The sequence below is a fragment of the Oculina patagonica genome, chromosome 13, assembly GCF_052425735.1.
Source record: "Oculina patagonica isolate OP01 chromosome 13, crgOcupat, whole genome shotgun sequence".
Lineage (NCBI taxonomy): Eukaryota > Metazoa > Cnidaria > Anthozoa > Scleractinia > Oculinidae > Oculina > Oculina patagonica.
Genome location: NC_135770.1, coordinates 34,337,825 through 34,352,466, shown reverse-complemented (window position 1 = coordinate 34,352,466; position 14,642 = coordinate 34,337,825). Strand labels below are relative to the sequence as shown.

General features: G+C 41.1%; 1 protein-coding gene across 2 annotated transcripts; it reads right to left on the bottom strand.

Moving 5' to 3' along the window:
• Nucleotides 1-196: 196 nt before the first annotated feature.
• LOC144635658 (macrophage metalloelastase-like) lies at nucleotides 197-12,034 on the bottom strand. 2 transcript variants are annotated; one of them, XM_078494739.1, is made up of 7 exons: nucleotides 11,807-12,034; nucleotides 7,112-7,360; nucleotides 5,386-5,626; nucleotides 3,108-3,332; nucleotides 2,473-2,585; nucleotides 2,168-2,439; nucleotides 197-912 (listed from the first exon to the last, which is right to left on the bottom strand). In XM_078494739.1, exons 1-7 carry the CDS (start codon nucleotides 11,897-11,899, stop codon nucleotides 465-467), a joined length of 1,641 nt encoding a protein of 546 aa, XP_078350865.1. In that variant the 5' UTR covers nucleotides 11,900-12,034; the 3' UTR covers nucleotides 197-464. The 2 variants fall into 2 exon arrangements, with proteins under 2 accessions (XP_078350865.1, XP_078350864.1); XM_078494738.1 differs by having other exon boundaries at nucleotides 2,168-2,585.
• Between the last annotated feature and the right edge of the window lie 2,608 nt (nucleotides 12,035-14,642).

Below are 14,642 nucleotides of genomic sequence, written 5' to 3'. Positions count from 1 at the left end.
TCATAATAGTTAATTTTTAAATTTACTTGTCTCATAGGTGTCCCTATTACGAAATAAATTCCACCACTTAAAACTGAGATATAACTTCCGCCGAGCCAAAAAAATATTACGTCGAACAGTCTGTGATTTTCAATCACTTCAAAAGTTCAAAAACGTATTCAACAAATTGATACGAGGATTTGCAATTCTTTTTTATTAAAAAAATTACGAAGGTTGTTATAACACTTGAATAAAATGACATCACATTTGTTTTTAATTCTAAAATCAAATTACAGTGTTACAATATAAGATTCACAAGTATTATCTATTATTATTTGACTTGAAATTTTGTCTTGCTTTCACATGTGATCATCTGTGAATTACAACACCTTTCCCTCTAAATGGATTTAAGTCCTGTCTTATTTTTTCGTGGATTAACAAAAATATAAAAGAAATATTATTATAATGGGATTTTCAAAGATGTTTTACGGCTCATCTGAGTCCAGGCCCCTTCCTTTAGAATTCGTTCCCAGTGCCCCAACACCAGTATTGCACTTCATCCATTTCTCAGCGATCACTTTCGGGTAGCCTTGTACCAGGTAGCCTTGATCCCGATTAGCCTTTCTACTCTGTATCTTCACATAATTCTTTCCTTGGAACACGTAGTTTCTGCCGTTCAACCACTTTACCGCGGCATTGATGTGGACGGGGAATTTTAGCCCCCAAGCGCTTCGGATATCCCTGGGATATCCCAGATCTGTGCGCCGGGTATACTCGTTGTATCGCCAATACTGCTTATCTTTGAAGAAATAAGGCTTCTGGTTTTTTTCCCATGTGAAAACTGCGTCCATGTTTTCGAGGGTTGATGGAAGGCCGTAACGTTCGATATTACCAGAATCTCTTAAGGTTCTTGCAGAGTTATATTCCCAAAACCTGAAGAAAGAAAGTGGAAGATAGATAATAACAATTTACTAAAACGACTTTTTTTTACCTTAAATACGACTGCTAAAATTTTTGTTAAACAACCCAATGGAATTATTTTATTGAAATATAAGGTATGGGGTATCGGGTGGTCGTAATTTTTCCTTTTTTTCCCTTTCATTCTGCTCCCGATAGCAGAATGAAAGGAATGAACCGAATACGGTTTACTCGGAATAGGCAGAATATGCGTTCTTTTGGGACAGCCGCTTTGGCGGGAAGTCATACAAAGCCGGCCACCCCAGGTCGTTCGCAACTCGCGCGCGCGCAGATTCAATAGTTCTCAGTTCACCTCCACCATTATTCCGTTTTCAGAATATGCTTTCTTTTGAGAATTGATATTCCGTGTATTCTGTTGTTCCTTAACCAGAATGAGAAATGCCAGAATAGTCCCAAAAGAATGCGCCCTTAGTGAGAAAAACATTTCTTTTGCCTGTGCACTGAAATGAAACATAAAACCCACCCGATTGTTCTAACGTGCATGGGCATAGAGAGGCACAAATCCGTGCGTGCAAGTTAATAATTTCAAGCAAACTAACACTTCTTTTAAGCACAGAGGGGAGACGCTGTGGCCAGATGGTTAGCGAATGCAGGCCAGAATTATTGCACTGTGTTCATGGGAAAGACACGTTACTTTCAAAGTGTCTCTTTCCACCAAGGTATATAAATGCTAGGAGGAGCGAACAACTACCATACTTCGTCCGAGAAATGGCGTTTTCACAAGTAAAGTTATTTTTAGATATGTTTTTCCGCTAAATGGTTTCGGATAGCCCATCACAAGCGATTTTGTAAGAGACTGTTGATGCGTAAGTACAGTACCCCGTCCAAATGGGAAGTTAAGATGGCGGACACATGTGAGGAATCTTCTTTGGAGTGTTCTGACAGCATTTCGAGCGATGATTTCAGTTTTTCCTCGCAAAGCAGTAGATAACTTCATCAGAAACAGTAACCTTCGCGGGAAAGGCTTGGCTAAAAATAACTTTACTTGTGAAACGCCGTTGCACAAATATATGGAAGTTGCACGCTCCGGGTTATGGGCTTGTGATACCAGGGGCAACCCTGCGATGGACTGGCATCCCATCCAGTGGAAGAAGAAATACTCGTAGCCTCGCTTCATGCAACGGAAAGCAGGAAAAGCTCCGGCCTGACGTGAAACTACTAGCTATAGCTCGACGCAGTTCGACAGTGTAAATTGAAATAATAGTCTTACTCTGATCCTTTGAAGAACACGATATTTCCGCGTCCGTTCAGATAAGCAGCATCTACAGGGGTCTTGACATGTCTCCAAAATGCTGTTAATGTCCATGGACCATGCCTGCGTAGTCCCCTGTCAACGGTCCAGAACTTATTTCCAACAACGAAGTATGTCCGCCTATGTTGACCCACGAACACTGTGTCATAACGGACGGTACTGCTGCAAAGATTCGGGATTTCGGGACGAGGGGTAACCCGAGGAGTAACCACGGCGGGACGAGGAGTGACCTGAGGAGTTACTTCGGCGGGACGAGGAGTTACTCGTGGAGTGACCACGGCGGGACGGGGAGTAACCGGCGGACGTTTGGTTGTGGTTGTGGCTTTAGTTGTGGTTTTCTTGGTAGCTGGAGTTGGCACTTTTCTAGCAGTTGGTTCTGAAATGATTACAGTGTTAGTGATTTTATTCGTGAAGCTACCGGACCGTGGTCAGAGCCAGGTTGTCTAAAGCAGAATTAAAGGGACTGTGATACGGCTGTGTGTGGTCTATTTTTATTAAGTTCTGCCAAATACTCGCTATTGTATATTGTAATTCCAGAGTTTTGATTGGTCAACAGGCAATGGAATATGAGCTCATATACCTATACCATGGAGCACAACTATGGTAGAAAAATGCGTCAACGTGAACATCCAGAAAGCTCAAATATTGCAATTCTTTGGGTGTAATAGTTATAGCCAACTCGAAGCTACGCGTCTCGATGGCTATCTACCATCTCATATCCAACGCACTCTCGTGTAGCCTGTGTACAGCCGCCCCCTCCTCCTCATTGTTTTTGAGGGGAGGGGGACGGCACAGGCTAGCGCTCATTAAATAATTGTTAAATAAAAGACAATGGGAGAAGTAATCAGATTCGTGGATTTCCAATAAAACACTGCTGTACATATTAAGCAATCCTTACTTGGATACAATGCCTGAATTCCCTGTATGTCATCAGACGTCAGCTGAATATTCGGGTGATACCCTTTGTACCACGGGTACATGATGGATTCACGCACGTTGGAATGTTCCAGACCCAAACTGTGTCCAAACTCGTGAACAGCCACCCAGTCCAAGTTGACACCTTTGTCTGGGTCTCTTGTCGTGAAAAATTCGTCGTCATCAAAGTGTGCGTCACCAGATAAACCTGCCACAGATTGAAACAGAATCGGTATGTAAACAAAACATTGATGAAAACACAAAAAAGGTAAAAGTTAGCTCGCGTATCGGACGGGTTTTCTAGCCGAAAGCCGGGCAGCTCCGTAAGCTTGTGTGGTTTGGGATTGGGGCAAAAGAGGGTCTTGCCTTTCCTTCTGTCCTAGGTCTATGATGCTGCCTTTGCGTTGTTGATCCGCGAGGTACTGAAAAAGTATTGTTTTAAAGTCAACTCTCTCTTAACGAACACCTCTATAAGTCGGACACCTCCATAAGACGGACACCTGGTGATGGTCCCTGCCGTTTTTCAATCAATTTACTGTAACCAAATTCCCTATAAGACGGACAACGGACACTTTGAAATCATTAACGGATACTTGAGAAGTGTTTTTTTATCATGTTTTATTTGTGAAAATACTTCCAAACTTCGTATCGACCTAAAGCAAAGTTAGTCAGCGCCCTAAGGATACGTGTGTACCAAGCTTACTAATCACAAACAATGACGCTTTAACGGATTACTTCTCTGCTTACGTGTATGGACACTAAAGAGGTCGTTTTCTACGTACAGTATTACAGTTTGTAGAAGCTCTCATTTTTTGCTTTAACAAGCAAATACGGTCCTTTTATTATTTTAGTCTTGTTGCAGTTAGCAAAGGTTTGTTGCATTGTGCAAAGGTTTAGCTTTGTTATCTTAGAATTACTGATGTCATGTTACCTCGACTCTCTACAGAACGGACACGTCTCTAAGGCGGACAGCTGCGCTGGTCCCGAGGGTGTCTGTCTTAGAAAGAGTTGACTGGAAAAAGTATTGTTTTATACAGGGAGGCCCCGCCTTGAGGTTCAAACCCTTACTCCTTCATATACCATTTTGGTCAGAAAAAATTAAGAGGAAATCCGCCAGGACTTCGAGTAGTTATTGGACAAAATTATGTACCAAAACTATTTACACCTGATTGCAAGCTTTTGTGTTACTGCTTCAAATATCTTATCGAAAGAAATCTTTTCTAACAACACCAAACATCGAAAACAAATTTCGAAGTTCCACTGAATTCCCATGAATCGCTTAAAAGATGTGAGCTTTTGCCCATAGCTTGTGAACTTTCATATCATTTTCTCAGACTCTGATAAGAAATTGTTGTACCAGAATTATTTCCACCTTATTGCAAACTTTTTTGTTACTGCTTCAAATATCTTATCAAAAGAAATCTTTTCTAACAACACCAAACATCGAAAACAAATTTCGAAGTTCCACTGAATTCCACTGAATCGCTTAAGACGAATTTACAAAATGGCTACACGTGAGATTTTGCCTATACCTTGTGAACTTTGAAATTCATTTTCTCAGACTCTGATATGAAATTGTTGTTGGTGTTATCACGGATAATTACTTACATCTTTACCTTTTATTAAGGGTAGGAAATAACGCAATAGGATTTAAATTATTCTGGTACTTGATTTTTGTCCAACTTTAATAAATATTACTCGACTTCCTAGTGGATTCCGTCTTAAACCCTTTCGTATTTCTCCGAAAGAAAATGACATCCCCTTTCATACACCTACAAAAGATACTGCATCTTATTTCTTTTATCCCCTTCAAATACTTCAATGATTCGACCGTTCGGTCGATCTGTTTAAGATATGTAAATTCCTAAATAACAGTTTTCCTTACCCTTTTGTATACTACAACTCGTGAAATCCCTACCCTTTTATGAAACTGAAACTGAAACTTTATTTACCCTCGGCATTATGAAGCGTGTTAGGCCTTTAGTAAGTAATGCTAATGAAACCGAGCATTTCACAGTATACAACACAATCAAGAATGCGCAAAGACTAGACCACAACACCGGGAACTCCATGCCCTACTCTTTACGATAAATGTGTGGGTTCTTTTACGTCCTCTGCTGACCATAACACTGAAGATGCAGGAAACCTTTAGCCACAAAAAGGTACCGGAGCCTCCTCGTGTAGTACCCCCCGGGGATTGTCGACTTCTTCAATATCATTTCTTTTCCATTATTCCCTGATAACGGAGCCCCCGTACCTACCTTGGTTACTGTGAGGATAAAACGCATGCGCCAATGTGCCACCTTTACGGTCAAAAGGATAGGGATCTCCATGGCGTCGAGTAACAAAGCTTATGAGGATGTCAGCATCACCACCATACACCTCTCTTATCGTTAATCCCGAAGCAGACTGCCAAAGGTTGAGCGCATTTCGAAAGATTCTTCGTTGAACATAACTTGGTATACCATCTCTGGTGAAGTTAAGAATCCGGTAGGTTATATCCTACAAAGCAGAGGTAGATCAGGATATTGTTACCGTTATGGGCTACATTCTTTTTTATAAGAACGTCTTATTTTGGTGCTGAGGGTGAGCGTTATTATTATTATTATTTTTATTTGGGGCTGAAAACTTTCTGATAATTTTCCCGCGTACTTAATTTCGCGAGAATTCAGGAGCCGAATTTCGCGATTTTGTCATTGTTTTATGAATCAGTCGTGAAAGACTAAGGAACTACTCAGTGGAAATATAGAAAGGTCTGGCTCAATGTTACTACAAGGAGCCTGCAAACGGAAACTTTGGTGACTATACTAAAGAGGAAGGGTGCTAGTCGAAAACAAGACGGAAAGATCGCGTGTTTAAATTTCGCGCTATGTTTTCTTCGTGCGTATAAAATTTCGTGATTATTTTGAAATCGCGGAAATCGCTTAAAATTAGTACTCGCGAAATTTAGTAAGAATAAGGTAGTATTTCAATAAATCATCCTTCAATAGTCCTGAACAAAAGGAAAGACGGGGAGCTTAAGTTTTACCACAAACTGAGGTGTTCTACACAGTGTGTCGCGGACTAAGAAAAACACATTGTTAATGTTAAGGTATTAAGCATTGGCCGGGTTAATTGTACTGTTAGAAGACAGTTTTGCATTTATTTGCATACTGCTCATTTGGGACCGTTAATTTTTTTTTATGAGGTGAGGGGTGGGGGGGCTGGTGGGATTTGAGGGGGGCCATGGCAAAAATTATGGCTTCAAAGGGGGGCCAGCCAAAAAAATGGTCTGTAAGGGGGGCGGGTCACTGAAAATAATTATAATTTTAAGTGTTGTAATGAGGGCTTCTGTAATAGTAAAAAATCTTGCCAGAATGCCCAAATAACATTTCTGAGGTTCTGAAATTCAAATTTTCCCGGGGGGAGCATGTCCCGGACCCCCCCTCCTACTTTTTTTATGTACCAAACGCCATTAACTCAACCCAACAGCTTATTGGTTACAAATGCAGTCAAACGTTACTAACACACGGCATCCACAATACACAGTTGAGGCCATGTCAGCTTTTTGGGACAAGAAAACAAATTGGCAAAATAAAGACTCTCAGCTTGGGGTATGTTCTTAGCATGTTCTTATAATGTGGTCAATTTCAGCTTCAACGTTCTTATAAAAATGGTTCTTATAAAAAAGAGTGTGTTTACCCGGGTGTGTTTAACTTCGTACGTACGGAACCCTCGATGTTTTTTGATCTATTGCGTAGTATCATTCCCAGGTCAAACGCAGTAGAATACAAGCAGTCCTTTTTTCCTCAATTCGTAACCAGGGATAGAGGGAACGATAACATACGGGCGTCTCGCGTCGCCCCGTCTCGCCCCCAGATTTCGGGCAGCTTTTTTTTTCGCTTCCTATCGAAGGACCAAGAGAAAAAGGAACGGGTCTTAGTCTACAACCAAAGGGTCAAACGAGTCAGTAAAAACAGAGTCTACTATTGTTAGGAATCAACTTACTCTCCTCTTCCAGGTGGTCCCCTGTAAAGTGAATTTTCCAGCGGCGCTTGTACTTGGATCCTTGACGCCGCATCGGTCAGTGTTGATGAGTTTGATAGTAGCTGCGTCTATTCGTCCAGTGACTGGAATGTTGCCGAATCTCTGCAGCTTCCTTATTGAGGTGCGAAATTCCTCCGAGTTTGGGCTCACTGCACCTCCACTTTTGTCGTTGTCATCTCCCAGATAACCAAATTTCAACAGAAACGATGCCTAATTAAGGAAAAGTTTATGCTAGAGAAATTAATTAATTGGAAAACTTTAGGTCCTCAAAAAAGTTGGTGGACGCGTACTGAGCGTCAAATGCGCGCGGCGTAGCCTCTTCCAGGCTCTCAGTAGTCTAGAGAGAGCGAAAAACGAGGGAGCGGCTTATTTCCCTCTCGTTTTTCCAATCTCGCCCGCGTTTTTCGCTCTCTCCCAACTATCGAGAGCCTGGAACAGGCTAGCACGGCGGAAGTGGATAACACTCCAGAGTATCAGAAAACGCACAGTCAGGAACGTCAGGGGCTGGGTGAGTGGAGAGGCTGGGAGTAGCCTGCATAGCAGGCACTGTAGTTTCGAGCGCGCGTATGGGAAACGCGAAAGGCGCGAGGGGGCCACGCAAGGAAAAAATCTTCGCGTGGCCTTCTCGCGATCGCGCTCTCTTTTAAACGTGGTAAAATAACTACACAGGCGCCTGCTACGCGAAATTTCAGTTAAACGCAATCTTAAAATGCTTATCGTTGTGCTGCTGTCCTTGACGTCTTATATAGCTGATCGCGTTTTTTCTCTCCTACAACTAGAGTACCTGTCTTGCAAGTTACTGTCAATAAAATCCAAAATGGTTACATTCTGGGTAATAGTAAAACAATTCGAGAAAAAACTCTTTTAAGTGTCAAAAAATTAATATTTACAGACGTTTCGGGCAGAGCCCTTCTTCAGTGTAATGTAAAAATGCCGATGTTAAAAAGCGAGTTGCGCCATACCCATTCTGGGTAACATGGACGTAACAAAGACGAAAACTGTTACAAACATGAATCATGATTGCGGTTTAAAAAAGCACTAAAAGGAAGCTAATAAATTAATTTGGCAGTCTATTTTATGCAGCATTTTAAAGTAAGCCTTCTTATAGTCAGTAGTGTTTAAATATAAGCCAATGCATCTGGTAACCGGGCTTTGGAATTGCGCATTGCTGGCCCGGGGGGGGGGGGAGGGGGTTACTCCCATAAATTTCGGATAGGGGTGTGCCGCCAAGGTTCTTAAACCCTGACCCTATTTAAGGATAAAGAAAGCGAAAATTGATACCCTTTTTAAGGCCCAAAACCGAAAAATGACACCATATTCAAGGGGAGGAGAACCGTTCCGTGACGACCCAAATAACGGCTAACCGCGCACGGCAAGACACAAATCTTTATAAAATCGCTTTTCTAATACCTGAACAGAAAAATTCAGTTTTAAGATATCTTTTTTTCGTTTAGCTGGGCGTTTCTTTTAGCTAATAGAATTTAGGTACCCTATCTAAGGATCACACCAGGAACACATCGCCAAAAGGAGCAAAAATGATACCCTATTTAAGGACCGAGAACCTCAAAAACCATACCCTATCGGGCGGCACATACCTATATAGGCCACATATGGGAGTACCCCCCCCCCCCCCGGGATTGCTGGCGAGCAGCCACTGGGCAATTTTCCAAAATTTCCAACATTGAGACATTGAAGACATCGGCGTGCGAAATATCCTTTATAATTAGCTGATAAGGGAACGCAGCTGACTTAACATTAATTTGCCAAGGTAATCGACAATGAAAATGAAAAGCAAAATCCTGAAATCAAATTCCTGGTTATTATTATTACATTCAGTGATATCTTACCATTTCATATTTCTGTGTCATCGGAGCGCTTGACACGCAGTGAAGTACAAACGCAATAGCAAATGCTACAACCGTGTAGACCTTTCCTCTCATTTTTCAGCCTCTATGTGTTGTATTTAGTCCTACAAATTTGCTTTTATAACTCCAATTGCAAACAAAGGGTTGAAAAATTGTAATGCGCGGCTCTACTCTTCGTCCAGATCTAAACTTGCTTACTGCCAAACCGGAAAAGAAAAGCGAACGACAATGACCAGATCATGATGTACGTGAGTTGTGTTTGATTGATTGACGTAAAGAATCCGTAGGAATCCTATTGCACAAAGGTGTGGCTCACCCCCTGACAACTGATCACACGTACGTCCTCGCGTTACCCCAGGGCGCATTAAAAGGGAAAAGCTCGTCCTGCCTGGGGACTAGGCTTGATGATTGGATTTTGCGCCTGGAGCGTTAATTACATTTTAAAAAAGACGAAACAATCAGTTGTAGAACTATATTTTCCCGGTATTTCGGTTTGAAAAACAAACCTTCCAAATTACCCAAACAAGCCTGTAGAGTAGGGGCGACAAGAGCAAGTGCTGAATATTTCATCTACTGTTCTGACTGTTTTGAGGGTTTAGCACTGGATTAGAGCAAGTAAAAATTCCGGACAAGGGAGTAGTAACCACACTAGCCTGCGTAGCTGGCGGTTTTGTTGGGTTAAAAGCGCACACAAGCAAACAACGAAGCCGCTGCAACAACCAGCGGCAAAGTGGCTTGGGGAGGAGGAGGCGAAAATGCCAACGTTCCCGCCAATTTTTTTCTCGGACTGCGTTATTAAATTTAAGGTCTTCAAGCGCTCCACCACCAAAAACGCCTGCACAGCAGTCTACAAATCAATCTGCTTCGATGAATTAAAAACAAGCCAATGAAAATAACAGGATAAATCATTTCATTTCTTCTGCAACACAGGCTAGCTATGGGCATGAGTTAGCCAAACAAGTTTGGGCTTTTGCCGCTAAAAATTTTATCGGACAGTTTGCAGCCAAAATCATCAGACTCGCCAGATGAAATAAAGATACTGTTTTAGTGTAAGAAAGAAAATTTCGTAATTGCGCCTTGACTAGATATTGCTTTTTGGTGTGTCTTCAGTGCATGTGTACATGTCGGGGGGGGGGGGGGATGCTACTCCCATGAGGGTTTTTTTTCAAAATTTTGAAAAGGGGATTTACTCTACAATGCTGAAATTTTCAGTATCCGTTCATTCACCCCTTGCGGAAGTTTTGATATGTCGACCATGCGTCCATGATTTGACGTTGCCATGGTAACGTCATAATAACATGCAGGTCCGGCCCAAAATCGTTTTTTTTAACATTTTTTTATTTGAATATTCCATAAACATTCTGGCTTGATTTTGCATCAATTTACGTTAATATTTTTCTGACCTTCTAAGAAAATGATGAAATCCAAGATGGCGGATTCAAGATGATGGCTCTTATGACGTCATGTGACGTCATATGACGTCACAGCCAACAAAAATTATGTCATCTTGTAGGGTAAGCTACGGGCTTTCTACACAGTGCCAAATAATTTCGCTGTGCCTTAATAGAACGAAAACCCTGGGGAGGGGTTCCATCCACCCCCGCCCCTTAAGCTTGTACGACTTTAGGGGTATGAATTTGTTTGTACGTCCGAGGGTTAATATATATTCAGTCTGGAGTCTTGGCCGAACATAGGTACTATAATTACCTAATCATTTTTTTTTTTTGGTACACTTCAGTGGCACATCAGGCGTTTCGTGCGTATTTTGGCCCTATTGTGTCTGATTAAAATAAGAGCCATTGCTTGATAAGATATATGCCGCTTATTATAAACAGCTGAAATTGAGCGTATATTTTTTTAATCTGCATATTGGCCTGAATCCAGTGGTAAGCAGAAGCTGGCGGAATTTTCGTGAGGACACTAGGTAGCAAATTGACCCAAATTGAAACGGATTATCGGCCTTGAAACGGAGTATTAGATTTTAGATGGTGGGTCTGAATAAAAGTTTGTGGAAGATTACTATGTTTTGGCCCGGGGTTTCTGCCTGAAAAGAGTATCCAGTGATTCGAAACTGATGCATGACTGACTCATTACTCACAGAGGTCATTAGATGTAAGGCCCCCCAGCTTCACATCATTACCTGTTTACTAAAAAAAATAATAATTATAATAATAGCGGCCAGACAGAGCAGAAAAACGTCTGTACCATCTGCATTTGTGTCAGATAAAACTGCAAGCTGAAACTTTGTCAACAAACTGTACAAGCCCTAATGACCCGACGTGGCTGGATTGCCTTTGTTTGCTTCTCTCTTGCTGTGATGTTAATTGCAGTTAATGAGATATCCCTGTTTTGACAACTGCATGCCCACTAAGATAGACATTTTAAATATTCATTGATTGCCCTTGACTTAAAATACTATTCATTGAGTGGAAGCTCTTTCTCTAATAAACTTTTCCCCCGATATCAGGCTGAAGAAAGAGGGGTAGAAAATATTGACTTATGACTGCCTAGTTGATGCGCAATCGGGGTTTGAAAGAAAAACGAAATACGACAAAAAGACCGATGAGCTGAGATACAGGCAACACTGAATAAACAAACTTGGTGCCACTTACACTGTTCAGAAGACTCAGAAATAACAATCAGAGGGCAATAAGTCCTGGATATTTCTCACAACTATATCACATAATTATTTTATATCCTGTTCCCAGACGTTTTCTCCAGCTTTTCTTCGTTCCGTTGCGAAAACAAAAAAGCCGTGAAGACCTCTTGGACAAGAAAAGTGATGTCTTACCGTTTTCCTTGTCTGTCCTGTTGGAGCGCAAAGCACGCAATTCAGTACAGACGCAATAGTTAACGCGACGACAATGTAGAACTTTCCTCTCATTTTTCAGCCTCTGTTTTGTGACTGATTTGTAGACAGAGGTCTGTAGATTGTGCGTTTCCTCTCAGTCCAGCAATGAGCTCAGGTTCACTGTAGTTGTAACTGTGCACAGATGTGCTGGCTGGTAAACTCGTTTGGTGTAACTGAAGAAACAAAATCCTGCGGTCACGTGAGCATTGATACAAAGCCTGCAAAGGCGCGAGCTGGGAGGGGGTCTCGATCTCGGGGCACGGTCCCAGAAAACTTTTGAAATCTAGAAGCTCTAAAACGCTATTTTCAGCATTTTTCATAACATATTTCTTCTGAAAAATCAATCTCGTTGAACTGGGGATTACTTTTCTGACAAGACGTGTTTTGTTTTTAATTTTGGGTTTAAATCTAGACGAGGCAAGTGCCTCGTCTTGCCCCTTCCTAACTATGGTGTAGCTTAGCATACGAAACGTCAAGTTTATAAAAATGCGATTTTTCATAATGTTTATCACCGCTGTTTGTGTTAGATTTTTAATCATGGCCCTGTTGTGTTACTAATTCAGTTTGAAATCCTCGTTTTCCGTTTGTATATAGGTTAACAAGTTATGTTTCGAGCTTTAATGGAGGATTAAAAACAAAACCCAAGTAATAAATTATCAGTGCAAGTTTAGCATTCAGCAACTCTTATGTAACATTATCTAGTTGGACAGGGTTCGAAAAATTGGATCTGAACTCATCGGCTCCTTGTTCCATTTTGTTTCACTGGTTTAGGAAAGATAAAGTGTGATACAGAGTTATATGTGACAAGTAAAAGGATGTTTTTTAAACCTTCAAGGGTTATTTAATGGAAGGAAGTTTTCTTGAAGAATACAGAAGAACAGGGATTAAAAACACCCCGGAAATCGATCGATAAACAAATGCGGAAAATATTACATTTCAGTCTGAACAGACTGATCAGTCCTAATTAACTGAAGTAGCCGGGAAATCTGATTAAAGCTGAAAGCTTCTCAGTCTACTGTAGTAAACAAACCCCCCACAATGCGAAAAATCTTACATTTCAGTCTGAACAGGCTGTTCCTCCTAAATGTAATAGTCCGTAATTCGATCAAAGCTAAAAGCTTGTAGTGAAGTAAACAAAATAAAAGGATGTGGAAAATCTTACATTTCAGTCTGAATTGAACTGGAGATCTTCCTAAATCTGTGGTAATTGGGGATTGCTGTTAGGGCTGTTCCAAAGAGCGGCTCGGCAACTTTTGGGCAACGTTTCGACTCTAGACCGAAGATTTCCGAAGGTTGCCCGAGCGTTGTTCGAGGGCCGTTCGAACGTATCCGAGCATTTTTCGATCTTTTCCGAAGATTAACGAAATTTACCGAGGATTTCCTAGGAAGTTCAGAAGATGTTTCACGTCAGCAAACATGACGTCATTGGTATCCTCACGATTGTTGTCAGTAAAAGAAATCCTTGTAATTATACCTACTTTTAGATTTTTCTGCTTTTCTGCAGTTAGAAATTGCATGAAAATGCTTAGAAATCGTAGGTCGATTAATTGTTATCCGAAAATCGATCAAAGCTGAAAGATTGTAATGCGGTCGGGATTGTGGTAAACAACAAAAAAAATATGCGGAAAATCTTGCGTTTCAGTCTGAACTTGCGATCTTCCTAATCTGTTTCAATTTCCTTGGCGTCAGGATATTCTGTAAGCTGAAACTTGGCCAGGCTGCCCAGCGAGCAGAGTTCCGGCGTTCCCAGAAAAATCGGAAAGAGAAGGGAACTTTTCTCGCAAAGTAAACTTTGTCAACTGCAGAACTTCTTTGATGGCTTGTTTGTGTTTATTTATATTGTTTAGCTCAGACACACATGTTGGAAAGAAGTGCCCGCTCTCAATCATCAAGCTATAAAGTAGAAACTCTAGATCGAAGCGACCTTGAACATTTTTAGCCCCCCGATCCGGCAGCACTCTGTTGTAACGGGAAGAGATGATGGGGAAAAGGCAGAGAATATGGCATGACTGTATGCGTTTATTTTAGAAACTGTAAAATATCCCTAAACCAGCAAATGCTGTATTACTACCGGGAAGTAGCGAAAATAATGAATCTTGTTACTTTCATATTTAGCAGACTTTTTCATATCGCATCTTTCAGAGGGTCGCAATTCATGTTTCCATGGGGTGTCGCTACGTGACTATTAATTGCCGAAGATTTAATAATCCTCGATACACTCACGTCCGTTTTAAATTTCTTAGGAAATAGTTTTCTGTCAGTTTGGCCTTTTTTGGTTGTTTTTTTGGTTGTTTCACGACCTGAGAAATGTGTACGAATGGCTGTCTGCTAACAAGCTTACTCTAAATATGACGAAAACTGAGTTTATGCTTATTGCATCAAGGCAGAAGTTATCACAATTTACGGAAAGTCCCTCTCTTACTATAAATGAGAACGCAATAGAACAAGTAACCTCCGCTAAATCCCTCGGAGTTCATGTTGATCAAAATATAAACTGGGAGTGTCATATTGAAAACATTTCTAAGAAGATAGCTTGTGCCATTGGTGCAATTAAACGAATTCGGCATCTCACTCCATTTAATATTTTAATCAAAGTTTATAATAGCCTTATTCAACCACAATTTGATTATTGCAACGCAGTGTGGGGAAGCTGTAACAAGGGCCTTGCTGAAAAACTGCAAAGGCTTCAAAACCGCGCAGCTCGTACCCTAATGTCTGCGAGCTATGATAGTAATTTAGATGATTTGTTCCGGACACTGGGGTGGCGCAGACTCTA